Source organism: Alosa alosa, chromosome 9 (assembly GCF_017589495.1).
Source record: "Alosa alosa isolate M-15738 ecotype Scorff River chromosome 9, AALO_Geno_1.1, whole genome shotgun sequence".
Classification (NCBI taxonomy): Eukaryota; Metazoa; Chordata; class Actinopteri; order Clupeiformes; family Clupeidae; genus Alosa; species Alosa alosa.
In genome coordinates this window covers 12,938,432-12,965,773 of record NC_063197.1, presented here as the reverse complement: position 1 = coordinate 12,965,773, position 27,342 = coordinate 12,938,432, and the positions used below count along the sequence as shown (strand labels likewise).

The following is a 27,342-nucleotide window of genomic DNA, read 5'->3' as shown; positions in this document are numbered from 1 at the left end:
AGGTCACCCTTAGACTCCCAGTTCCAATACAGAAAATGTCCAAAAGATTACACTCATCGAATCAAACTCATCATTAAAGTCACCAAGCAGAGCCCATTCCTTCTTATTTACAATTTATTTTGAAATGTGAATTTACACACGGGGTACGGAGCATCATGTCTGTGGTTATATAAAAGTATTAACAAAAAGACAATCCCACAAAAATGGCCAGGCTGTTGTTTTTTTATTATTTGTTTGTCTGAGCCCTCAGGCCCCGAGCCCCTCAGACTGAGTCAAAGTCCACGCCACCACTTCCCCACACCGACGCAACTCTGTCAAATAAATAGAAAGCCTCTTGTACATGTGCAGATCAGTTATTATTAAATATCAAGGCGTGCTTACTCATACTCCGTTTACTTTCAAATCATAAATGCAATCATAAATGTTTCATTAATGCAAAAATACAAACAAACAAAAACCAATAACAAAAAATACTTAAAGCTGCAAACATAAAAAAAATAAAAATAAAATTGAGAAATGCAAAGACCCCTGACTGATGCAACATTACATTGGCAAAATAAACACTATTGGCACAAAACAAGCAAGCAAGAAAACATTCCAAAAACAGGAAACCGACTTTAAGTTCCTTAAAATCATAGGCACTAATTCCACAAACTCTGCACCATTTGTTTTTTTTCTTTTTGCTCACAGGCCCTTGTGCTGTGATGTCACAATCATATGGATGATCAATGGTAACTGTCGCCACTTTTTCTTCCTGTTTACAAAGTTTGTTTGTTTTTGTTTTTAAATGAAATTGGCCACATGTTTAGTTTGCACTGTACCCATTTCGCTCACTCTACATTGCTGGAGACAGCTGATGGCTTCACCAGAAGTTCTTCTGCATGTATGGAAGTCACATGTTTTACAGGTGGGATATTTGTTACATTTAAATAGAAGTTGTCAGGTAAGGGGGGGGGGATTTTTTTGATGTCAAAACACTGATCCAACACCTACTTCAAACTGACCACCACAAACATACAGCAAACTCACACTGACACGGTCTTACAGGTGAATGGAAGAAGCCGCCGTACTGATTATCACAACAGATGAGAAAAGTAAATAGCTGGTTCTTCCTGGTTCAGTGTTGCCTTTGCAATCAGCTAAGTGTGTGCACTTTAATCAGACGACAGTGACTTTTCACATTTAAAGCAACCAGAGTTCAATAATCTGATAGAAAATCAATCTACTGATCGATAAAAAAAAACAAACTACTGCAGCCCATGTACCCCAACAGTGTTAATTTTCACCTGTGTGTCTGGATATTTGCTTGGCTTTGAGCAGAGCGCGCACACACACACACACACACACACACACACACACACACACACACACACACCAGGTGAGTCCAATCCAAATGCTTTGGAAATTTAGCTTTGAAGTGAGGTTCAAATTCAGCATTACAAAAATAATTCATATGAAAAATGTAAGAAAAGAGAAGAGAATACTGAACATGAATACATTTTGAAACAAAACCAAAAAAAAAAGCTCTTTTTTGTTTAAATATCTATTTCAAATAAATAATTGTCACATAGATATGAACACATTCTTGCTGAAGGAAAACTGCAATGAAAACGATGGCATGACAGCCTCTCCAACACGCATTCAGCAACGGCAAACTACAAGGCCAACCATATAACAACGTTCACAGAACATCAGAGCCCACGTGGATCCCCCAAACAAAAGATCTGATGAGAGACAAAAGGCAAGTCTTTTCTGATGGAGACAAGACATCAGGAAAACGAGGGGAGAAAGAGAGAAAGATTGGGAGAGATTGGGGAGAGAGAGAGAGAGAGAGAGAGAGAGAGAGAGAGTGAAGGGGGTTGATTTTTATTAGTTACTTTGCAACCTGATGGCACAGTGGGCACGCTGTTTCTGTTTCGCAAGGGTGCCCTCTGGTGGTAATGGCGCCCGGAGTTCTGCTGGTTTTCTTTGGCATGCTCTGGCCTGTCTGATGCTACCATGTCCCCGTTTGACAGTTCTTGAACCTTGTGATTGTATGGAAATATTCATGTCTGTTTATTTGTTTGCTTGTCTGTTCGTTTGCTCGTTCTGGATTCTTTTGATTCAATCTGGGATCATTTTCTCCTGTTTATTTTATCTTCTTCTTTGTCTTAGACATGTATTTTTTTGTTTTTGCTAAAGTGCAGCATTATTGTGTCTCAGGGGTGGGGTAGAGAAGGGAAGGGACAGGAGGAGGGGGGGGGGGTCTTGTGCGGTCAATAGCAGCCCTCCCTCCAGCTCTCATCCCTGATGCCACTGTATGTGCGAGGTGCTGGCAGAGACCTAAGAGACAGAAAGGCACCCAACCGTCAGATATGCATTACACTACTACAGTGATTTAGCAGACAATGCTATCCTGAGCAACGTACAGTGAACAGTCCCCCTGGAGCTACTCAAGGTTGAGCAACATGTCCAGATCCCCAACTAGACCACCAGTATGCATTCCACAGCCCTCAGTCCAGTACCTGCCCACATACTGGGTTGGATGTCCACACGCACTCAGACCATGCGTCTAAGCTGGTCGCTACGAGTTTCATGTCTAGTCACTATTTCATTTATGTTAATAAATACAAATGAGATGACAATAAACAGGCACAACAAGCACTATTACAGCAAAAATGATGTGCTACCTTTATTCATGCTTGTGTAGGACTGACCATGGGGGTGTTACCATACATGCTGCTAACACAGTTGCACAAAGACTGCTGAAGATTCTTGTGCAGTGCAGGGGTGTGTGTGTGTGTGTGTGTGTGTGTGTGTGTGCGTAGGGCGTACCTGCGTACAGGCTGTGCCAGCTTGCTGCGGGGCACAGGGATGCCACCGCCTGCGGAGCCGCTGGGGCGGGGCAGAGCGCTGCGGGAGGCGGGGCCCAGAGAGCGGGTGGGGGTGGAGCTAGCCGAAGAGCCCGGGCTAGGATTGGACACGGCCTTCACCGGCTGCCTCAGAGCCAAAGGCGAGGGAGTGGCTGGAGTCCGGAGTTTACTGGGGGAGGACACTGAACGGAACGAGAGAAGAGATTGTTAGGCAGAGAATACACACACACACACACACACACACACACACACACACACGCTCACTCTCTCTCACGCACACGCACGCACGCGTGACCAAATCCATCTGATGACATGGAGTCTAGACTCCAGGGAAGAGTTCACCAGCACTATGAAATGGCAGCACATGTTAACATGTCTCATGGGACAAGCATCATGGATCGAGGCATTCAGAATACTATCACCATGGTGTGTGTGTGTGTGTGTGTGTTTTAGAGTGTGAGTGAAAGAGAGAGACCGAGAGATAGTGTGTGTGTGTGTGTGTGTGTGACAAAGGTGTGTACGGGGCAATGGTTTGACAAATCATGGAATTTGAGCATTTGTTAGCTACTTGACATAAAAAAAGAGCATATGATATCTACAGTACTCCATTTGGGTGGAAAAAAATACAGAAATAAACACAAATGCAAAAATATACCGGTAACAGAAAACACACAAAAATGAAGAACTTAAAAGTCAAAAGAACCAAATTCCATGTCATTGTTTGGGATGGGGAGAGAGGCCAGTAACACATCCCACAATCCTAGCTGTGCGGGCGGGGAATGTGTTTACAAGAACCCTTTCAAATGAGGAAGGTCAATAATAATAGCAACAACGACAGGAATATCGGCGAAAACCACACATCACGATCACAACACCAATCACAGTCAACCCCGAAGAGCACCACAGGTGCCGGGTGGGGCAATAGAACGTCAGTGGTACTCACTGAAATCTCCATCCTCTCCAAAGCAACAGGCCAGATGGACTAGACAAAAGATGGAGACAGGAGAGAGTGGCAGTGGGTTTACAGGGCAGCCCAACAGTGACTGAGGTCGCACATACTGCATACTGCAGATGGGATCTTACACTAACACTAACACACACACACACACACACACAGGCCTAATGTTCTCCTAGTGGGTAGTGTTTCTGTATTCAAGTCATGCAAATTTCTAACGGTGTCTTCACTGCACGGTAATGGTGTATTACACATACACACCCTCTCAAACACACAGACACACCAACACACAGTACAAAGATGGATGATAGAAAGGAGTCTAATCAAAGCTACCAGCACTATGCATATAGCCTGACCGGACCATTCATTCTAAACCAAGCGGGGGGGGGGCTAAACTAAAGATCAAAACATTAATTTTGGACGACACTCTGCACCAACACGCATGAATACATTCTGTGGTTTTAACGACACGTCACGCATGTTCTCACACAGCTCATATATTGATGGGTGGTACTTAGCTTTCCAATCCAGCTGTGTAGCACACCCCACACACAGGAATCTAATGCATGGATCATCATGTCATTAACCCATAGATATGATGACACCATTCTGCAGGTGATTCCACCATTTCCTGAGAATGTCAAGCCACCTAACAGATGGGCTACACAAAGTCAAGTGCGCAATTTAAGCGCTCTGTTCGTAGACTGTAAAAATAGTTTTAGAAGACTGGTCTAATTTTTTCGAATCCATTTCCAGTTCCATTCATTGTAGTGGAAGCTAATTGTTGCAGCAGACGCTCTGTGAATGGAATGCTTCAGTTACGTGCCTGGTGCAGCATGCCTGTAAGAACAAAATGACCCTCCTGTGGTGTAGATCTGTGGATCCAGTCTACAATTAGATTTATTCATTCTCGTCCTCGTCTAAAGATGCTTTCAGTACGGGTAGGAGTTTCATTATTATATTCTCACATGAAAGGTGCAGTCAGCGATCGTACGCGATTTCAAGACCATAACATTTTTTGTCACATTCAGCAATCATCTCCTCTTCTAGCTGCCCATTCTGTGAGTACACAACAAAACAAACAACAAAACCCGGTCTCTGTAGGCAGCCCAGGCTTTGAAAACGGGAAACAAAGTGGAGGCAGCCACGAACAAGAGCGTAACCCTGTGTGGAGTTTCTCTGGGAATACTCACGGGAGGGGTGAGCTATCTCTCTGGTGTGTTCGTATGGCCCTTGGTTAAAATATAATGTACGCTGTTTTGGCCAAAAGCGTCTGCTGATACATTTGAAAATAAATAGAGACATAAATAAACACGACTTCGTAATCGCTGATCGCACCTTGAAGTGCAACGACTTTGAGGGTGCCTGATTCTGGCTCCACGAGCACGTATGCTGGCTCCAGTGGACTCGTCATGGTTAGGAGTCGAGGTTAATCTGAGGTTAGTTATTACAGTTAGGCTCTACCTTCATCTCCCATTTGGAAGCCATGCCTTCCATAGCAGGACCCAAGCAGTTGCATGGTGCTCGAAAAAAAACCCTGACACTTAGCTTCATCCATGGCTATCTAACAGTACTGCGATGCTTAAACAATTATAGGGAACACTTTATGTTACAGTACCCATATCACACATGTAATAGGTAGGAGATGCAATGTATACAGTGCTTGTCACAGTACTCTGCCAAAGTGCTTATTTTTTCTGAAACAAAAAGAGGGTAACTGTTGTGACTATGGGGTGAGATTGGGGACCATGACACCTACAAGTTAACCAGCTTATTAAGGCTGTATTCAAATCTAAAGGGGAAATTATAGTTTTAGTGGTAGAATAGATTTACATGGTAACTATGTGGTACCTGTAGAACTTTCATGTCTCCTTTACTTTCAGGTCTCCTGAATACAGCCTCAATACAATAAGCTGGTCATCTCCCAATGTCTCCCCACAGCCACAACCGTTTTTTGGCATAATACTATGACAAGCATTCTTATCACACGTTCTAATCGTGAGAATCACTAAGTACTCAAAATTCCATTATGTGCAGCATAAGTCATGGTATAACACCTTGTTCCACAGTTTCTTACACTGTACTTCAGGGTGTAGACACTGCAACAGGGTAATGTAAAATAAAGTGTTACCCAACTATACTATTACTTCCACTATATAACACATATCTATTATAGAACAGACAGTCAATTCATTGCAGGTCTGCTTCCTGTAAAGGGCCATGACCGCATCGTCATGACGACTGTTTGCCGTGGCAAGGTAGGTGGGGTTACCTCGTAGAGATGACGGGCTCTGGAGGAGCAGTTTGGTTTTCGGGGAGGGGCGGGCAGGAGGGGCAGAGTACCTTTGGTGCTGGGCTTCTGGGGGAGACAAGGACACGTTACTGTCTCTGGGAGGTGGCTCAGACTGATCTGAGGTCAGATTCAGAGGCCTCCGCTGCTGCATTCACCACCACCAGCAGCTGGTCAGCAGTCAGCCAGAGCCCAGTGATGGTTGGGGGACGGGGGAGAGGTGAGTTGGGGGGAGTTAGGGGCAGCCAAAGGTCAAGGCGGGTGTAGCTAGTTAGCCAGCCAGAGGGACAGCCAGTCAGTCAAGGTGGACTGGCAGTTATCATTAAGTTATCATAGTCAAAAGGAGAAGCCATCTCAGAAGGACCCAGCCATGCCTGCCATACAAGGGATCCGAGAGCCAACTCAAGGTCAATACGTCAGATCGCCACTAGAGGGAGCCACAGCCAAAGAGCTCAAATGAGTGAGACGGAGCCAGAGAGAGGGAGAGGTGGAAAGAGTGATAGAGGGAGGAAAAGAGTGAGTGAAACAGAGGGAGAGGGTGATAGATGGAGGGAGAGAAGGACAGACAGAGAGGAACAGAAAAAGATAGAGGGAAAGAGGGTAAAGGTAGATAGACAGAGAGAGGGACAGAGGGAGAGAGAGAAACTGAATGAGAGAGGGAGAGAGAGGGGACGGGGTGGGGGTGGTGGTAGAGATTCCAGGCCATCCCAAAAGCTAAGCCATCAGCACGTCATCTCAGGCAGGGAGAGGAGGGGCAGAGTTTAGGAGAACATGCTTCTGCCTAGACCACAGCCAAAAGAGACCAGGGAAAACACACACACACACACACGCACACACACACAACCACCATCTGTTGAGCTTTTTATGGGTGATAAAAAAACTACACAACTCGCACACTATAGAAATTCAAAACTACTCTTAACGTAACATCTCATCTGGCTCAGAATATTATGTAAATGACTACTCCTGGCTTTTAACTGTGTCTTTGTGCTTCCAGGTGATCCAAGTGTGACAGGATTAGAACACCTTTTAATTACTACCTGATTAAACCAGAATTAAGGAAGATTACACTTGATTAGGAAGATTACACTCACATTAATCCCACACTGGGGGTGAGGAGTAAGGGAACTCAGGGAAATTTGAGAGAATTTGGCCATGCGTTATTAAGGATAGCGCTATTCAAATTTTGCCCTCCAGGATAACCTCACTATGATGATACACCCATGTAGAGTTAGGGGTCAATTTCATTCACATTTTTTACGCCGCAATGTAATTACTTAAATCATTTGACATAGTACACTGCATCTAGATCAGCAACTTTCTTTCCCTGCGGAAAATTTATTTGTCTCCAGATTGGTTTGCCAGACAAAGTGACTATTAGAAGTGGAAATGATGGCCTCTGGTAGAAGGGGCAAGTGCTATGCTTTCTCGGTCCTACTCTGGGGCTTTATGGTCTGTGGTGCGCCGTGTGTGTTACTGTCAGAAACCCGTCTGGGAGCACAAGAGAAAGGTGACCGATGCAGAGGAGAACAGAGTACAGAATCAGAAGGGAATAAAAAGGAGAACGTTATCTTAAAAACTCAATACAAAACAAAAAGATACGGCAGGAGGAAATAAGTGCTCTCTGGTAGCTGAAGCCAAGCTGTTGGTGCGTGTGTGTGTGTGTGTGTGTGTGTGTGTGTGTGTGTGTGTGTTTGATTGACTGACAACAGGTTACATTTGTAAACATAACTTCAGGTGATCATCCTGCGGGCTTTCAAAAAAAGAGTGGTGATTTAATGACACAAATTTTTAAAGATATAGATAGCTGTGTATACTGTATGAACAACAACAGAGGATGGGAGTTTGTCTGTGTGCGGGTGTGTGTCTGTGTGTATGTGTGTGTATGTGTGACTCGTGACTGCCATGCTTGTGTGTGGGCGTACTTATAGCCACATAAACTCAGTTGCTTCAGTGTGTAGGAGTGTGTATGTAGGCTCAGTGTGAAGGAGTGTGTATGTGTGTTGTGTATGTGGGTACCAAACAGCGAAACTGTGTGTGAATGTGGGTATGGAACAAGTGTGTTTACTTATGCGTTACGTACACATGTATATGGTTCAGTGTGAGTCTTTGCCCACTTTAAAGAAATTTGCATGCACATGCCTTTACATGCAGTGGCTAACTGACTTTTGTGGTACCTATGTATGTGTATATCTATGTGTATATCTATGTGTGTGTGTGTGTGTATGTACTAGTACATATACTTTATAAATACATGCCACCAATAGACAGGGTCTGGTATGAGAATGTGTATAATGTAAGTGGTTTTGTGGACAAATATTCACTGGTAGATTTGCTGTGGCTTCAGAGTTTGCATGTACAGTACACGTGTGTGTGTGTGTGTGTGTGTGTGTGTATATGTATGTATGTATGGGGTCAGACTGGATCTGGTGCCTGTATGTATATCTGTATGTGTGTACTCGCTGGTAGTGAATGTGTGCATGCATGCGTGTACATGTGCCCGTGTGTATGTGTGTGTGTGTACTCACTGGCAGACTGGCTCTGGTGTCGGGGCGAGCCTCCGTTGGGCACCTGCAGGTTGGACTCCACACTCCGGCTGCTCCTGACGGACTCGGCAGACGCCGCGCTGTGGGCGGGGCTGGACCGTGTCAGATTCGGAAGACTCCGCCTCAGCTTGTCTGCACACGACAAACACACACACACACACACACACACACACAAAGTATATGGCTGCAGTCAGTAAATCATACCCATGTTACAGTGGTCTGACTGCAGAGCCATGTGTCAACAGACTACTCTTTCAAACTGCGAGCGAGGAAAACGGAAGCTGCTCTTTCTCCTCACAAACACACTTATGGCAATTATGCTGGCCAAAAACAAACACAAAATCAGAGGAATATGTACCTACAGGGCTTGACAAATCAAACAGTCTACTAGATTCTCAACCCACCCCCTACTACACACACACACACACACACACACATGCCTTCTGGCTGCCCGGGTCTGTGTGGCGTCTCACCTTCATTCTTGATGGCGTTGGTCTGCGGGTCCTGGGCGTGTCCTTGCAGCGAGAGACGCGGCTGCTGCAGACGGCTGCTGGCCGGCTGTGGGGACACGCGGTTGCTGTGGGGGGGCATGTCCAGGGTGCCGCCGCCACCGCCACGGGACGCAGGCGAACGGGAGCGGGGTGAGGCGCGGGGCGAGTGGCGGGGCGACGGGCTGAAGCGGCTAGCGCCCCCTACAGGCAGGGCGGAGTGGGAGTATTGGTGGTGGTGCGCGGCGTTGTGGGACAGGTAACCGGGCGCGACGGCGTCCTCGTCGTCCTCCAGGCTGTGGGCATCCAGCTCCTGGTCACTGAAGGCGCTGCCACCGCGGCGCAGTGAGTGGCAGGACGAGCCTGAGCTGCGACGAGACGCGTTGGCCGCGTAGTCCTGCCGCAGGCCTGACGACACAACACACACACAGTTAGCAATCACACACACTACACTCACTATCAACATAGCAAAAAAACATACACATCTCTCAGTCCAACACACATATAAACACACTCAATTAGCAATCACACACACCACACACTTACAATTAACATACACACAAGTGGACCTCTCTCCCTCTCTCATACACATACACACAATGCTTCTTATTGAATGCTTCCCACACAAACATACATCTACATACATACATACATACATACATACATACATACATACATACATACATACAAACATCAGACTGAAATTCACTGAAGACAGAAAGCATCATTAATCATACAGGACAATGCAGACATGCACGCTAGGGGTGTCACGATTTCAATTTTATATCGAAATCGATCGAAATTACATCTCAATCTTGAACTTCGAACTCGAAAGAGGAATCGTCGATGCAGCCACACCCCAAATGTCACGTCCAGCATGTATACCAAGACGCACAAGCACACGTGCTGAACTGCGGCGTCAACACTCTAATTTTAGGCTGCAGCCAGTTAAAATATACACATCAACCTACCAAAATTGAAGCTCCTCTTGCCTACTCAACTTAGCTAGTGAAAAGATGACCTAGTTACAGTCCAAAACTACTTTAAGGCTTAAAATGCACATTAGTAAGTACATATTCCATGAACACTAACCTTGGGTCTCTTCGGAGTGTGCTGAAACAATCAAATTATCATTCTGTTCACGTCTCTGTTTAGCCTAATGTTTGTTCTGTTTACATTACAACTTCGCAGTTGGAACGGTTTCTAAATAAAAAGTGGTTTCAAAATAAAAGCCCCCAGAAACAGAAAAGGCCAAAATAACATATAAGGAATGCATTAATAGTAATATTTTAAAAAAGATCGAAAATAGAATCGAATCGTGACTTTAAAAATTGAAAATTAAATCGAATCAAGGATTTGGAGAATCGTGACACCCCTAATACACGCATGCCCTTATTTGCACACACACACACACACAAAATAGTGTATAGACCAATTCAGCTAATGTACATAAAGAAGCAGATGCAAAGAGAGAGTCTAGTTATTTTAACAAAGTAAAGCACACAAATACACAGGTCTACACACACACGGTCAAAAAAAAAAGGAAACACACGTATACCAAGAAATAACACACCTGCCTGTTTTGAACAGGAACAGCGCACGCACACGCGCACACACACATGCACACGCACGCACAGCATCATGAAACAACGCTTGTGACAGGTGCACAGATGGTTAACACTCAGGCAGGTATTAGTGCTCCATACTGAGACCCTTCTATAGGCTTAGGGCTGAGCCTGACTATACGCCGTAGCTTACCACTGACTGACATAGAGGAGATGAGAGTCAAGAGTGCATGTGTGAGTGTCCATCCATTATGGTGACCGTGGAAAGGAGGTAGGTCAAGGCTGATCTGCCATCAACACCTGCCAAATTTAATGTGCAAGACCTCTGCTGATGTCATACACAGTGCAGAATTGACTGTAACTGCATGACTGTGTGATAAACTGTGACTAAGTGTGTGTGTGTGTGTGTATCCATGTCTATCCCTATCTATGTCATGATGTGCCGCTACTCCTGGCAATATTTTGGTGCCTCTTTGGAAAATGTGATGTCTGCAGATAGTTTCAGGCATCTCCCCTCTCTCTCTCTCTCGCTCTCTCTCTCAGGCACAGGACAAACAATCGAATCAGACAAGATCAAACGACCACAGAGAACAGGAAGCCCCCACTAGACCAGATCAGACGACCACAGGGGACACCAAATAAATCCTCTGGCATATCTGAGCACAGACGGGCCTGAAGCTCCACACCAGCTGGGGAAACTAGCAGGTAATCAGGTAAACAGAGAGAAGAGATTTACTGGATCCGCACGGCTCTAATCTTTCTCTCTCTCCTTTGCATAACCACTCCTCACCAGGTGAGAGGTGATCATGTACTTGGTGCTTCCTTCCTATGCTGCGGCTCTAAGGGAGTAAAGCTACATTGTAGCCAGAGTGGTGTAACAGTACACCATGGTAAGTACCTTGGTTTTGAAGTCACGGTTGGGTTAATTTTCGGTACAGTAAGGCTATAAGTACTGCAGGCTGCATTCACTGACAATATTAATGATGCTCAACACATACGAGCTGGAATAGTATTTTGAAAAGGTGTCAAATGTTTTTTGGTGTTAATTAAGTACATCAACCTATTGGTCCACCACCCGATATGTTTGTGTAGAAACTCGAATTTTAAACATGGTCTATACACAAAAAAGCCTACTTTTGATTCCTGTTAAAGACTGCATTTGGTACATTTGGTACACGTCTGTATTGAACCTAAGGTCCTGTACCAAAGCGGTTCGGAACGAATACGTCTATCTTTAAACCTCTAATTGTAACCTTTTTAGGAGTCCTTGATCCATGTGATGGCTCAATAATGGGGGCTTTAAACATCAAATGTCTCCTTCTCTCACACAAACAGACACACACACACTCGCACCTTCAGAGACAAGTACAGAACTGCTGAACATAGACGGAGCAGATGTTAATTAAAAGCTCATACAGACAACCAAACACGAATGTGTGAAGGGAAAACAATTACAGCAGATACGCATCAAGACCCAACTCAACAATGACAACAACAAAATGCGGAGGGAGAGAGAGAGAGAGGGAGGAGCACAAATGAAAAATCACAGAGAGATACAGAGAGAAATATGCAGAGGAGAGTTTTTAAGATCTGAACCACATAATGATGGAAGAAAGCATGAGGTTCTCTCTCACACACACACACAGTACAAATAAGGCAGACACAAACACTTAACAGAACTGGATTAGTGGGTCTCATGGTGGTGTGTGTGTGTGTGTGTGTGTGTGTGTGTGTGTGTGTGTGTGTGCGTCCACTCACTCTCCTCCTGCATGCGGGCCAGTATCTGCACATCAGTGACGTCGTTGAGGCGGTAGGTGGTGGAGGAGCCCACGGAGTCCTCGTCCATTTCCGAGGTGCTCAGCTCGCTGTCCACCGACGACTGGGGGCTCACCGGAGGAGGATTCCTATCTGCCGAGTTCCGCTGGTGACCTGCAGAACACACACACACACACGTCCCGATTCATGTTTGAGCATACAAACACTTTCCATCAAAAACACAAAACAGTTTGCATTATGAACAAAACAGATAAAAACAGTGTCCGTGTGTGTGTGTGTGTGGACTACAGATGTAAAATAGCCTGTATGGAGATTGGCTATGTTACAGGTGGGTAATGGCAGGAATGAAATGACACAGAACTTCAGGCAGAAATAGGGAGAGGGAGAGGAGAGGGTTGAGGGAGGACACACACCCGCACTGCTAGGGAGCACCAGCTGCCTGACGATGGGCACTCGGGAGGGGGTGGACGAGGGCGAGTTGAAGCCGCTGCTGTAGGGGCTGTTGGCCGTGTTTGTCCCATACGGGCTGCCGTAGCTTGTCTGTGGGCTGTAGGTGTTGCCATACAGACTCCTGCGTTTGTTGGCTGAGAGAGAGAAAGAGAGAGAGATATCGAGTTGGCAACTATAGCAAAAGAAAAACAGGCCTGGTTCATGGCTTTGCCTCGGCCTGACAGACTGTCTTGTCTGACTGACTGACCACTGCGGGCATTGGCCAGGCATCCTAGGATGTGCTGGGGACTGATTGCTGATTGATTCACAGTGTCAGGTGTCACTAGTGGCCACACAGGAAGCCATTTTAGATCTAGTCTCAACTGCCAGGATGACCGCATGTGCTAGGAGTGTGTGTGTGTGTGTATGTGTGTGTGCGTGTGTGTGTGTGTGTTTAAGAGAAAGACAAAAAGAGCAAAAGAGAGTGACTGATGGGTTTTCTGGGATATTCTACGCAATAACCCAATAATAAACACACAGTTCCCCGTACACACACAAACTTGTATTAATTCCCACAGAGTAATCAGCCTTTGTGAGAGATCTGAGCGAAGCAGTGCTGAGGTCACTGTCCAGTCAGTGGGAACATATGGCAGTGGTGGAACAAGTGCACAGAGAGAGGGAGAGAGAGAGAGAGAGAGAGAGAGAGAGAGAGAGAGAGAGAGAGAGAGAGAGAGAGAGAGAGAGAGAGAGAGAGAGAGAGAGAGAGAGAGAGAGAGACTCAATGGTTGGTGGCCGGCCGCTCACTTGTCGTTCACTCTATTGGAGCACAATGCATCAGTGTGTGACAGACAGCGGTCCATCGCCCTGCAGTCAGCAGGCAGGGGAAGCAGTGGCAGCAGCTGCCTCAATACCACCATTCAGCAGGCCATGACACCATAAAGGCACTCATTTAAAACACACACACACACACACACATCCTGCCAGCATGCACACGAGTCTGCAGTCAGTATCTCAGTGCACACTCAGTCATTTAGAGAAAGAGCGTTGGGGGGGAGAGAGAGAGAGAGAGAGAGAGAAAGAAAGAGAGAGAGAGAGAGAGAGAGAAAGAGAGAGAGAGCAAGCGGTGACACAATGAGACTGTTCCAGTGGTCAGAGTGCTGTGGACCTGCTGCAGCCATTAGGTCCATTCAGTGGCAGCAGACTAAACTGCACAGAGAGCCTTTTATGGTTCCAGGCTGCCATTGCTTTAGTCGCTACCAGTAAAAACACAATTTTTGTGTGAGCTAGAGGTCAATGGAATGTGACTTTTTATTGGACTTCCACTGGTTGTCTATGATGTGGTAGGTGTGCAGTTGGGTATGCCACACACACCACCACTATCCCACAATGCTCTTCTGCTCTTCAGTCTGGCCTGACAGGGGCCCCTCTCTCAGTGTCTGTATGAGAACATTTAGCTCTGTCTTCAGTCCTCCAGGGCCAAACCATCACATGATAACACCGAGTCACAGTGTTATTTACACAGCTGGGCTATGAAAATTCCACTTTCTCACACTCTCCCTTTCTTTCTCTCTCTCTCTCCATTTCTGCTCTCTCTCTCCACAGAATCTAGGGCTATTCTTCACCCTCTCCCCTCCCTCCCTGTCCACTGGAGTGTCTCTTGTTGGGCTCTCAATCTCAGAGTGTTTCTTGCTGGTGCATGTTTCCTTCTCTACTTCCCCTTGGCCTATTAACAGCTCTGTCCCTCTTCCGCAGTTCAGCGTCCACTCTAGATCTCGCTCCCTAACCCTACTCATCTCTTACTCACTTTGACACATTCACTCTCTCACTCTTTCTCTCCCTCACTCTGCAGGATAGGTCTCTTTCCCTTTCCTTTGCTTGTAAACAGTTCTATCTATCTTTCTCTCTCCTTCCCTCCCTCTCCCTCTCTCTCCCTCCCCAAACAGTCTGTCCCTCTGAATTATTTAGCAAATAACAACATGCCCTCGGTCCCACACATCCTTAGAAATCAGCCAGCCAGGACACACACACACAAACACAAACTTAGTTAAATCTACACAAGCTAATGCCAACTGGCATAGGCTCTGACCCAGTATGTATGCACACACACGCACACACACGAGAAAGCAGGAGATATCTAAACAATTATGTATGTGCACAGACACACACAGACACCCTCTCTCTCCCTCATGGTCAGGATCGCCTATGGTGCTGAATGTCAGCAATGCCTTGTCCACATAATGCAGCTATTTATAGGGGTCAGCATTTAGGATTACCTTCTGCTAAACTACACACACACACACACACACACACAGCTGTGTGATAGATGTCAACTAATTAAACTCATGTGAATGAATGTAAAGGGAACAGAAAGTACACAAACACATACATTGTGTGACGCAAACTTCAAGCAATATTCTGGTAACATTGAGAAGTTTGCGGAAAACTTAGTGGCAAACAATCAGCAACATTCTGGTGCAATGACAAGTTTGCCACTAAGTTTGTAGAGCGCACACGCACACACACAAACACGCCCCCTCTCTCTCACTGCAGCTCCCCCATAACAGATAGCAGGTGACCTATGACCTCCAATGATTGACAGGACAGCCTGCATCACTGAGACACACTACACAAATGATCAGGGTACAACTAATGAGTTTGAAAGTGACAACAGCCTTCAGAGGGCAAGGAAGCAAACAAGCCCAGAACAATCACAAAAAAAAAACAAAAAACTACAAATCCCAGACACGTGACACAGATTAGGAGGTCTGGGGATGGAAACAGGAGGGGGAGACACAGTCAGTACTGTAGCTTCCATCCTGACCTAGTGAGAAACTCCAGGCTTGGGGGTGAACCCATGGCTGACGGGCGCAGACGACCAGACATGACGCAACGAGCAAACAAAACAAACGAGCACCTCAGGCTGGGTCGTTGTTACAGGGACAGGGACGGGGTCTCCAGAGTGCGGGGAGTGGGGCGGGGACGGGGGTTGCGCCGCGCTGCGCTGCCGTGGCAAATGAGGCCGCCCAAAATAGTGGTGTCCTTAAAACCAGGCCTATTACAAAACCCTTCATTATCTCTCCTATTTCCAGTCTTTTGGCTGGTGGCAGAGTGAGGAAGGATTCGGAAAATACAGAGAGACAGAAACAGAAAGAGACAGGGAGATAGAGAGAGAAAGAGGGGGGGGTGGACAGAGAGGAAAGAAGGGGGGAGTGGACAGAGGCAGATGGAGAGAAAAGAGAGAGAGGAGGGGGAGAGAGAGAGACAGAGGGATGCATGAGTCAATGTTTCCAGTGCAGGCCTGCTGGAAAGACGGCGATCCAGTGCCCTGACCTCCAGCCCTACTGGGGCTGCGGGTTTAGCCAGAGAGCCTCCACTTTCCACTGGTCTAACACAGCATGGAGTCAGACTCCCTCCCCTCTGCTCAAGCACCTTCTCAGAGAAGAACAGAGAGAGAGAGAGCGAGAGAGAGAGAGAGAGAGAGAGAGAGAGAGAGAGAGAGAGAGAGAGAGAGAGAGAGAAACGGACATAAGAGAGCTACTACTCTAGATAAAAGCGGTAGGATGAAGAGGAAGTGTATAACCGGCTGAAGCGCTGCTACGGATGACTGGATGAGGAGAGCGCTGGGCGGCCTCGGCTCCACCGGGCCAGTAAAGTAGGCTAATGAGGCAGCAGCCCGAGCTAGTTATCTGATCAAGGGGACGGGCCGCCCGGCCGGCTATCCGGCGGTTAAGTGAACATGGGCCCAGGGACTTATGGGTCAGTGGATCACGAGCTAAGGAGACCTGGGTGAAATACGCCTCGACTGGCTAATATGAATGGGATCACAAGAGTTCTGTGGCCCACTTCCATTGGGAGCCTGATCAGTCCTGACCCTGCTTATGACTGAGTCTCACATGCATAAACACAATTCCAACGGACAGCCACTATTCTTACTACCTCGTTTTCATACACTCAAGAGGTGATATGCCCCATTAGTGGATTCAGTCTGTAGCGCAGGAACCGTTGTCTTTGTTCATGTGAGCCGTACCAGAGAGGATTAAAGAGGCTTATAAGACTGGACCAATTTGATTTACCTTGCTTTACTTTGGTAAGCATTTTAAACTCTTTAACCATGCTGTTGTTGTCTACAGACATTATCAGCAGACTCACAAACAGCCTCGTCTCCCCACAACAGGAAATGATCTGACAAGGCTTTGGACGAGCTGCCCAGTTGTCCAGCTGGAGAGAGCCAGACAGAATAAGGCACCTGTGGCCACGGAAAAGCCTGCTGGTCAGGAAGAGACAACGCTGACAGGCCCAACATTGAGGTCAGGGCCTGGTCAAGTAGATAAACAAAGAAATAAATAAAAGAGTAACTACATAAGAGTGCTCTTAACAGCCAGGAGAGCTCAACATCCGTTCCCACAAAGAGGAGGAGCACTAGGGCCCTAATTGTGTAGTAGAGGCAGGGCAGCCAGAGACAAGGAAAGAGAGAAAGAGAGAAAGAGAGAGAGAGAGAGAGAGAAAGAGAGAGAGGTTCAGAATGAGAGAGACAACGACAGAGAGGTGGAATGAGGATAGAGAGGAAAAAAAGAGACAAGAGAAGAGTTATTGTCCCTGGGAAATATAGAGGAAGACCCACTGGACCTTCAAGGTAGAGGAGAGAATGATTATGAGAGGGACAGAGAGCAAAACCCTGAGGCGTCTGTTCCATCCATTACTCTCCAGGACATGAGGAGACCAGAGAGGGAGAAAGAGACAGGGGAGGAGAGGGGGGGGGGGTGAGAGAGAGAGGGGGGGATATAGCAAGAGTGAAAGAGAGTGCTTAAGTGAAAGGAAGATCTGTTCTTGCTCAGAGATGAAAATGTTTTTGCTCTGTGCAGAAGAGGTAAACAATCTCAGTTCTGCAGTCCAGAAGACTTGGTTCTCACATGCTCTTCAACAAACACACACACACACACACACACACTCACCTCACACGGCAAGAAAACACTTAAAGCATGTTGACATTAGCGTGTGGAACATGCTTTGAATTCTGTGCATATCTGACACAGGTCTGATAGGACACAAGAGATTTCAGACTTTCACACAGACAACCACAGCCTTCGCTCAGTGAGCCGTCAAATATTTGACCAATGTTAAGGTAGCCAAGGCAGTAAAAACACATTACACTGGCATCACGGCTAGCACAAGAACTGTGCAAGGATTGCTGCACTCTGTGTGGATGGAATCACCAAAGTCCTTGTAGGCAAGTTGGCAGCCTTCTTGGTAACGCACTTTTGGGAAGTTATCGGCCATCTATTTTCCTATTCAAGTGAATGGGGAGGCATACAGGAAGGGGCGGGATATATGTGTAGACAACGACCATATTGCCGTTATGAACTAACCCCTGAATGCTGTGCATCCTTTTAAAAAGTTTCTGTATCAGCCAGTGTCCCTCTAACTAGTACTGCACTGTAAATGCACCAACAACATTGGCTGGTATAAATAAGGTCTTCAAAAAACTACAAGCCATGACTTATTTATCAAAATTAAAAAGCCCCAGAGCTAGCACGGTCCCCCACGTCCCTGTGAAAACTTAAAGTAACCATGGCAGCTTTGGAGATGGGACTGTGGGGTTGTTGTTTACATTTCTTCAGGGAGTGTACAACAAGGGATTCGTTGCCATGGACAGCCAAACCCACACACACTATTCTAGCGGCTAGAGGAACGCGACTGCCATGAAGCTTTTCTCTACGGGCAGCGGGACTGCATGTTGAAAGCCTCGCTGTCTTTTTACAGAGCTGTTTAAAAGTATTTTATAGCATTTTTTGAGGTTCACAACCATTCCCTTAGTTATGAGTGCCGACTCCATTTAACTCTGTATATTGTTTTTCCACTGAAGGAAGCACACACATTGTGCATGCTTCAAATTCAGCATACTTTGCTCAAGGCAGTTGACAGATAATTTCCTGCTTTTCAGCAAAAAAATCTTACACTAGCGCAAATACACCCTCGTTGCCATGGCTACCTGCGAGTTCACACTCCCATCAGAAAGCCAGGGAATGAAGCAGATGACGGAGAGATCCAGCCTGGAGGCGAGGCTAAAAGGACACGCTCTCAAACAGATGCACAGCACGCCCTGACCTGCCAATAGGTGTGTTTGTGTGTGTGTGTGTGAGTGTGAGTGTGAGTATATGTGTCTGTGCGTGTGTGTGTGCGAGTCTATGTGTGAGTGTATGTGAGCCATCTCACTGACAATACATGCCACTAATAGGCCCCCTTGCACCTATGATTACGTCCCACTCCCATAGGCGGAGTGTCCACCCTGAGGGACACTCTGAAGGCTCTGTGGCGAGAGGGTGCGTTCTCTCTAACTGGCATGTAGGAGATCACAACCTCCTGTGATAATTGCAATGAAATCCTAGTGCAGTTGTTTTTGTGCTCACATCTAGTTTATAAAAAAAACAGCCTCATGCAAAATGCAAAAACAATTATGCTCTTGACCCTGGAAGACCACAAACAGGGACTGTTAATGCTAATACGGCTCACAGTCTAATTTGTGCAGGGCATAAACAGTTGCGTCACCTCTCGTCAACATCAGCCCATCTCCCATGTACCAAGGTTCAGAGGGGTTACTTCACAGAGGTAGTGTGGACCTTTAAATGTGTAACTGAAACAGCTGATATGAAGTTGAACTCTGAAAAGACAATTCCGGCAATTTTCCACATAGATCTCTGTTTCTCGGTACCAAAAAACCCCGAAAACAATCGGTTCTACCTAGCTGGAGTTGCTGCAGCCAACAGCTAGAGCTGTCAGGCAGCTACAGTGCTACACTCTGGGGGCTTGTCCATGAGCTCCCATGTAGCACTGTAGCTGCAGTGACCTCGAGTGACAGAGATCTATGTGGAAAAAAAAACGGCGGAATTTGCTAATAATAGCACAATCATGTCTGTATTCTGAGGCGGCTGCTTTCTCTCTCTCTCTGACGAGGGGACAGAGAGGACGGGATCCCACACATGCTCCGGCTCCTGTGGGCTCCATGTCCGAGGGTGTGTTTGTTTGGACACGGGCACAAGGGCGGTATCGCTCCTCGCGAGAGGCGAGGTGACTCCATGGTTTGAGAGAGTGAGTGACATCATCGCACACCCATTGTCTCTGAACCACGCTGCTGCTAAGGGCTGACTCATAAGTGAGGGGTGCGTTAACCGGCAAAAAACGAACAAAAATGCCTGCAGTCCGACCTGCCACGGGGTGTGTGAGTCAGCAGTGACTACTGAGGCATCCCTGGTGAGTTACGAGACTTGTTCTGGGTCCAGCGGACAACAAGTTACTCTGAGCATGGTTACAGAGGCTGGCTCTTTTGGAACAGTCTGGTATCAGGGCAGTTAAAGAGTGTGTGTTAGGGATGTAATGGTTACTGATTTAAGGGTAAATCACACTAAAATACCCTACTCTTACTACTACCGTTTCAATTTTTAATTACCCTTACCACTGCGGTTGATAATCTCGGTGTTGAAAGGGGTTATGTATGGTCACATAGATAACAGACGTAGGAATAACAAAAATGAAATGGACAGGTAAACAAATTAGTGTGTTATTTAAATTAAAATGTGTGTGTGTGTGTGTGTGTGTCATTATTTAATGCCATGACATGATAGAGATGACATTGTCTGAGATTGGTTACAACACATTGGTAAACACTCAGGTGTGAGTGACAGAGGCTGGCTGACTATCCTCAGAGCTGTGAAGACACACTTCTACGAAGTCTCTCAAGGCAAACAGATCCTGACAAAGTCCCAGGAAAGTTGTCCTCTCGACCCCCTCAGAGCGTTCACTAACAGGGCAGTCGGTGAGAGGGTCCCTCTCGTGTGTCAGAGCTCATGGGAATGCCTCCAGTTCTGGACGGTGCTGACCTTCCCAGAAGTGTTGCCCAACTGGGCCTGGAACATGTGAGCATACCTGGGTAAAAATGGCTCAGACCAATAGCCCTGCTTACTGAGGGGGGTGGGTGGCATTGGAGGTTGGAGGTGTGGAAGGGAAAGCACGAGGCCTGTCACGCTGCCACTAAAATTAGCATAAAAATACTTCAGCTAGCAGTGGCTCTCCGTGACAGCTTAGAAAAGAGAGGAACTATAAAGAGGGAGAAAGGGAGTGTGAAACTGGCAGAGAGGAAGAGAGCGGCAGGCTAATAGGGTGACGGGGGGGATGGGGGGGGAGTGTGTGTGTGTGTGTGTGTTTGGGTGGGGGGGAGTAGTACCTGACATGGTGAGGTCTAGTCTGTGGATGAGCGAGCGCTTGGCGGACTCCATCTCGGGGCTGGGGTTGTCCAGGGCCTGGCGACACCACACCACGGGGCTAAGGGCCTTCTGCAGCGGGCTGTTCAGCTTGGCCTCGTACAGCCTGGAAGTGGGGACAAGTCAGCAGACGGTTAGAACACCTGTTACGACGTGCAGGTGTCGTACAAACAAACGCACAATTTCTGTTTGTGCAAGTTCTGGTCTGACCACACGCTGACACTGCAAAAACATGTTGTGATGGAAGCATAAAAAACAAAACAGAATGCAGAAACTGATTAGGACTGGTCCCGTGCGGTTGTTCACCCTATTCACTAGTATCTGACTATTCAAAACTAACTACTCATCCATCTTACAGTCGAACAATGACAGTACAGGAAAAGTTCAATTGGAGGTAGCTGCTGGTATTCAGGCCTTGTGTGTGTGTGTGTGTGTGTGTGTGTGTGTGTGTGTGTGTGTGTGTGTGTGTGTGTTGAAATCGAACATTTTAGCAGGTTTACAGCTACAGTAGAGGACACAACACCAATAAATAAATACCAACATTAAATCAGATGAGATGAAAACGGCCACAAAACAGACCTGAACGTTTAAGAATCGGAACACGTCCCGGAAAGAGGGAGAGAGGGGGGAGAGGGAGAGAGAGACAGAAAGAGAGAGAGAATGAATATGAAAAAGAGAGCGAGAGAAAATGAGAGAGGGAAGACATAAAGTGCCCATGTCGGAATGAGAGCTCTGAGTCAGCATCTGTCAGCTCTGTCTCCTCAGCTAAAGCACAAGGAGGGGGAGGAGGGGGGGCTTTATCACTCCAGCCCTCAGCTGTGCTATACTCACAACAAACACACACACACACAGCAACAGATTAAACATTCCAGCACAGAGGAAGGGAAAAACAGGATCCTCTAGTGACCTTTAACACTAGATCCTCCCTCTCTCTCTCTCACTATCTCCCTCACACAGAGAGAGAGAGAGAGAGAGAGAGAAAATTATGAGAATCACTCAATCAACAGTTGCATGCATTCATTGTGCATTCCTCTCATTCCTGCCACAGCTTGTACATACCAATGACGTTGAGCACCTACACAGGGCAAGACTGACTATTCAGAGGGACATCTACGCCACTCCAGAGCAACAGCGCTTCACCACTGTAGCAGATTAACTGATGAAGGGGCAACAGGTGAAAACAAAGAACCTGCTGGCGAGCCACCGGTCCAGTCCCAGAGCTGAATGAGCGGCCGCCGGACCAGACCGCCCTACTAATCCGGTCTGATGCTAATTCAGGGATTACAGGAATCCATGACAGAGTTGGCACTCTGGGCTAATCCCACTTTGAGTGGCTTTGCCACCCAAAGGAAGAATGAGCGAAAGAAAGCAAAAGATGCAGAACAGGGGAGGATGGGAAAGGAGTACAAAGGGACTGATGGAGAGAAGGGAAAAAAGGGGAGTGAAGGAGGAGGAGGAGAGCAAAGGAACATGGATGATAATCTGGAAGAAGAATGTCAGAGATTAAGAGAAGGACAAGAGAAAAAAAGGAGAAATGGAGAGAAGAGAGAGAACAAGAGAGAGAAAGAGAGGAAACGTGGACCCACCAGAGGAGAGGAATGGAGCTAATGGATTCAAACTCGGCTGTTAGCTTCCAGGGCCAGGCGGTCGACAAGAAGGAACAACGAGACTACAGCGGAGTCTGCGTGAAACTAAAATTGCCGTTTTTCAACTCATGGTATGAGAAAAAAGGGCCACGAAAGTCCCTAGAGCAGAGGTGACCTTTTTAACTAAATCAACCCCTGAATTCCCAGAAACCCACCCACTTATCAGCACACAGTGAAAGGCCCTTTTGAGAGAGAGCCTCAGTGTTTCCCATATATTGACTTATTTGTGGCGGCCCACCACAATATCAACATTGACCATCAGACAATGATTTTCCAGGTTGTACTAAATTGTGCTTAAATCTGGTTAGCATCATAACCATGCTGTGCTAATTTGTTAAAAACTGTTGTATGCAAGTTAATTCTGCAAACCAACCACCGCAAATGGAATTTAACTCTGTGGGAAACACTGGAGCCTGCTCGGGTACTAGGACACTGGTGAGGTGGATCTACACTGACCGGCAACCACAACCACAGCTGTGATGACGTCCTTGTGCCTCTAAGCGAGTTCCAAGACGCCATCTTCCCACAAAAATATTCTACAATTACACTATTCTCTTTCAAAACTTCTTGTTAACTGCTCCTTCACTCCCCATCTTCTAGGCTAAACCTCTCAGGACGTTTGTTCTCTTAACTCCATCCCTCACAATGCCAAAAAGCAGGCGGTGAAAGCCTCTCTATTTAACTCGTCTTCCAAACAGGATCCTCATTAAGATTAGCCTAACTGCTCTGGCTCCTCCTGAAGCTCCTGGCTGCCCTATTCCTCCAGAGAGCCACGTATAAGGGGATCCTAATGCAGGCCAGGAGCCCTGAGTGAGAGGCTGGATATGGGACAGCAGCAGCAGCAGCAGCAGCAGCAGTAGAAGAGGCGGTGGTGATGGTGGAGGTGGAGGGAAGGCCTTCACTGTTCATTACATACGCATGCATCTCTGCATATCAGCTTGCAGTGTAAGACCCAGGGGCACTCATGTTAACATTCTTAGCATTACAAAAGTGCTTTCAGTAGGTGAGTCACGTGACTTTCCATCACAGAAGAGGAAGGATGCTGCTGTTGTCATGGGTGTGCTTGCTTTATTGATTGTCCATCAGTGCCTGTATTTCAATTATGGGCCCGATCACTGACCATGGACTGGCTCTTCCCAGTAGACTTTGTCCTGCACTGTGGATGATAATCAGGTAGGTAAAATGGATTGTGTCCATAATCTCTTGCTGTTTTCCGTGAGCTGATTTCATCCATGAGCTCACCCCTCACCCCCACCCCCCTTCACACACACACACTCCTGTCCAGCTGTTGCAGGATTTTCCCTGGAGTCCGGTCCCTTGCTCTCTTTTACGCTGCCAGCGCATAAATCCACTCAAACAGCTCCGGTTTCGGGGATTACCGATTCCCGCGGAAATCTGTGTAAAGTGACCTAAACCTCAAAGCAGCAAAAACACAGAGATTGTGTACAAACAAGTGGAACAGTACGCAAGGAGGAGGGAAAAAACACTTAATACCCTGATTGCTACATCAGACAGGACCGGATGAAGATGTTCAAGCACCAATACACAGGCTAACCATATCAAATTGGTATCTATTGTAGGCCTTTTTGATGTTTAACTCTTGTATTTTCAGAGTGATCGCTGGGTAGGAACAACTTGTACTCCCGTGCTACTGTCAGTGACCTCAGCCTGTGACTTGGACTGTCAGATACACACCTGCCAAAGGGACATGACGTTCCAGAAGAGTTAACTTTAATTGGATGAAACCTAAAATGGAGAGCTGAGCCAAAGTATGGAAAACACTTACTAAAGGTATCATCAACAGATGTAGCTTATGCACTGTTGACAAAGCCTAACTAATTAATGCAGGGAAGTTTGATATAAAAAGTCTGCTCCTCTGTTGACAGTACTGTAGTGGTTATCATTCCAAAGGCGTTCACTCTAGGCCAGTGGTTCTCAAGTGGGGACGCGTACCCCTGAGGGTGCGTGAAGGCACTCCAGGGGGTACGTGAGATTTTAAAATATACATATATTTAAAAATACTTTAAAAACAATTATTTAATGCATATTTCAGGATGAATTTTATATTTCAGTAGGCTATTCAATTTCATTATCCTAAAAACCCAGAGCCCCCCATACCAGGATGGTTCGACCCAACCTCACATGCCACCCGCCATCACCTGTCAATCACTGTCAAACGATAGAGTCGTGTTTGAAGCTTAGCGGTTATTCTTGTGAAAACACGGAGGGACATGTGGCAAAGAAGGCCAAACCAGAGCCGGCAAAATTACTGCTGTATCTTGTTTTATTGCTCTGTTTTAAGTATTTTTTTCTCAACTAAAAATGCTTTGCGCTGGTCAGGGGGTACTTGGCTGAAAAAAATATTTCATAGGGGGTACATCACTAAAAAAAGGTTGAGAACCACTGCTCTAGGCCAAGAAATTCGCTCTCTTAAACACGCTAGCATATCTGTATAGGCGGTGTCTTGTTTTGAAATGCAGACACTTGCATGCTAAGTTTTTCTTAACAATCAGCTCCTTGTCAGCCAGCCTCAGGGCGTGAAAAGGCCGGTAAAATATACTTGACAAAAGGTTGACGTTGCGTGATAATCAAGAGCAATGCAAAGCAAGCTATTTGGCTGCGGCGAAGATCACTGTCAACAGAGATTTAACCCGGTATAACGCCAAAGGTGTTGACATCAACGTATTGCTTTGCGTTATACCGGGTTAAAGCCTACAACAAAAAACGTCCCGTCTTTAATCGAGTGAATGCCAATCAATGCTTAATCATTACTTCATACGAAAATATAGACATTGTTGCAGTGTGTGGTTTGCCCAAATCTCGACGCATTGCTGACAATATATCTTTGCTAACTAACTGTTGCTCGATGGAATGCAACTTCGATGGCAGCTAGCGAACACAGTAGATTCAGATGTGTCATTTCCGAAACAAGCACATATTCGTCTTTCGGGGAATGGAGAAATCTGTGGCGACTGGCTGACACGGGCTTCTCGCTTGTAAAACGGCAAATATCGTCCAAGCAAAGAATGGAACACATTATCTATCTTTACATTTGTACACCAGAGCAACACGGTCCTATCAAACGAGAAAAACCCATCGGCGCATTCCTGTGCAACTCTGCACTCGTCAAATGCTCGTCATGCTGTCTGTGGTCTGGAACAGCTGTGTTAGCCTGTTGGGCTGTCACGGTGCGGGTGTGAGGTTGTTGCCCACTGTTAACAACCTTGGCTACCAGTGATGTCATCTAAAAACGTTGGCTAGCCTGCTACTTTTCACACACTCACCAGCTGTCGTCGTCTTCGTTCAGACAATCCATGTCCTCTAGATCGAGGAGTTCCACTTCGTCAAGTATTGTTGTTTCCCCGTCTTTATAAAAATCCCCTACATCGTTATCATATGAAGTGATACCAGTGGCAGCCCAAGCGCCATCGCTGTCGTATGGTCCCCCATAATTCATTCCAGGATATGACAGTCTGGGGCTCAAACAACGGGAGTTTTCCGACAGCCCGCCGTAGCCCCTCGTTCCACCGAACCCCACCCCAGGGAAGCCGGCCAGCCCCGACGCCGCTCCCGCCGTCAAGGGCGAGTCGTATCCTGCGCTCAAAGGTCTTGTGTTAGTTGACATCCCACCGGTCGAAGAGAGTAAAGACGATCGACTCCGGAGCTGTTCGTTCTGCTGTTCGAGTTTCCTCACCAAGTCTTGAAGCTTCCGCACTTCCAAGTCTGCGTTTATATTTGAATTGATGTCCTCCATGGTAGCGGTCTTCTGTGACTGTCTTATCAGTCTTTTGAAGATGATTAGGTATTCACCGGGAGATAAAAGTCTATTGTATAAAGTTTACACTGAAAACGCCCCACTGCTTAAAAGAGTTAATGAGCTAATCGTCGTCATCTTCTCCGGGCAATCACCCACACTGACTGCATCGGCGCCATCTTTACTGTCCCCAGTTACGAATTGAGGCAAAAATCAACTGGGAAGTAACGTAATCGCGTACGTCACCGGGACCGAGCACGTTTTTGGGAGCGACCCTTTCACTCGTGAGCGCGCGTTTATAAATTATATTTGTCCTAACATAACCAATGAAATAACATGCCGAGAAGTTCAAGGCATATTATGAAAACACAAACACTGTTGATGTTGTTGTCTGATGTCTTTCATTAACACTGGTTCCTATGCCGTCGGTCACCACTTTATTTAAACTGAAAGAGGGCGTCCACTTACGCTACGAGTCGTAGCATAGTCTTGTCATCTATTTTTTTGTGCAGTCATGTTTTTTGTTCACTTTAAAGCTATTTAAAGTTTAAGCTGTATTTCTTTTTCTTCTCTTGTAGGGAATACAGCATGTTAGCTTCTTATCTCAAGTAGTATTAATATTGACGGCTTGAGTTTGAAGATACCATTTACTGTACCCGTGTGCAACAACCACTCTGATACAATAACATTGTGTAATCTATAATTAATCCGTCTCACACACATTCCCACAGGTCTTTAATTGGGAGGGGCTGTGTAGGCTTTAGGGATGCTTGTTAACAAAATTAC

General features: G+C 46.4%; 1 protein-coding gene across 5 annotated transcripts; it reads right to left on the bottom strand.

The window, feature by feature from the left end:
• Positions 1 to 96: 96 nt before the first annotated feature.
• Positions 97 to 26,991, bottom strand: slain2 (SLAIN motif family, member 2). Of its 5 annotated transcripts, XM_048252210.1 has the most exons (10): positions 26,087 to 26,988; positions 21,120 to 21,262; positions 12,886 to 13,056; positions 12,455 to 12,625; positions 9,117 to 9,539; positions 8,626 to 8,775; positions 6,080 to 6,166; positions 3,796 to 3,834; positions 2,815 to 3,034; positions 97 to 2,322 (listed from the first exon to the last, which is right to left on the bottom strand). In XM_048252210.1, exons 1-10 carry the CDS (start codon positions 26,554 to 26,556, stop codon positions 2,256 to 2,258), a joined length of 1,941 nt encoding a protein of 646 aa, XP_048108167.1. In that variant the 5' UTR covers positions 26,557 to 26,988; the 3' UTR covers positions 97 to 2,255. The 5 variants fall into 5 exon arrangements, with proteins under 5 accessions (XP_048108167.1, XP_048108171.1, XP_048108168.1 ...); XM_048252214.1 differs by lacking the exon at positions 12,886 to 13,056 and having other exon boundaries at positions 26,087 to 26,991; XM_048252211.1 differs by lacking the exon at positions 3,796 to 3,834 and having other exon boundaries at positions 26,087 to 26,987.
• Between the last annotated feature and the right edge of the window lie 351 nt (positions 26,992 to 27,342).

Excerpts from the sequence above, each read along its gene's own strand:
- slain2 (XM_048252210.1), bottom strand. The coding sequence starts at position 26,556 with ATGGAGGACATCAATTCAAATATAAACGCAGACTTGGAAGTGCGGAAG. Across the intron at positions 13,057-21,119 it reads ACTAGACCTCACCATGTCAG|CCAACAAACGCAGGAGTCTG; the intron begins GTACTACTCCCC and ends TCTCTCTCTCAG. Across the intron at positions 12,626-12,885 it reads GGTGCTCCCTAGCAGTGCGG|GTCACCAGCGGAACTCGGCA; the intron begins GTGTGTGTCCTC and ends TGTGTTCTGCAG.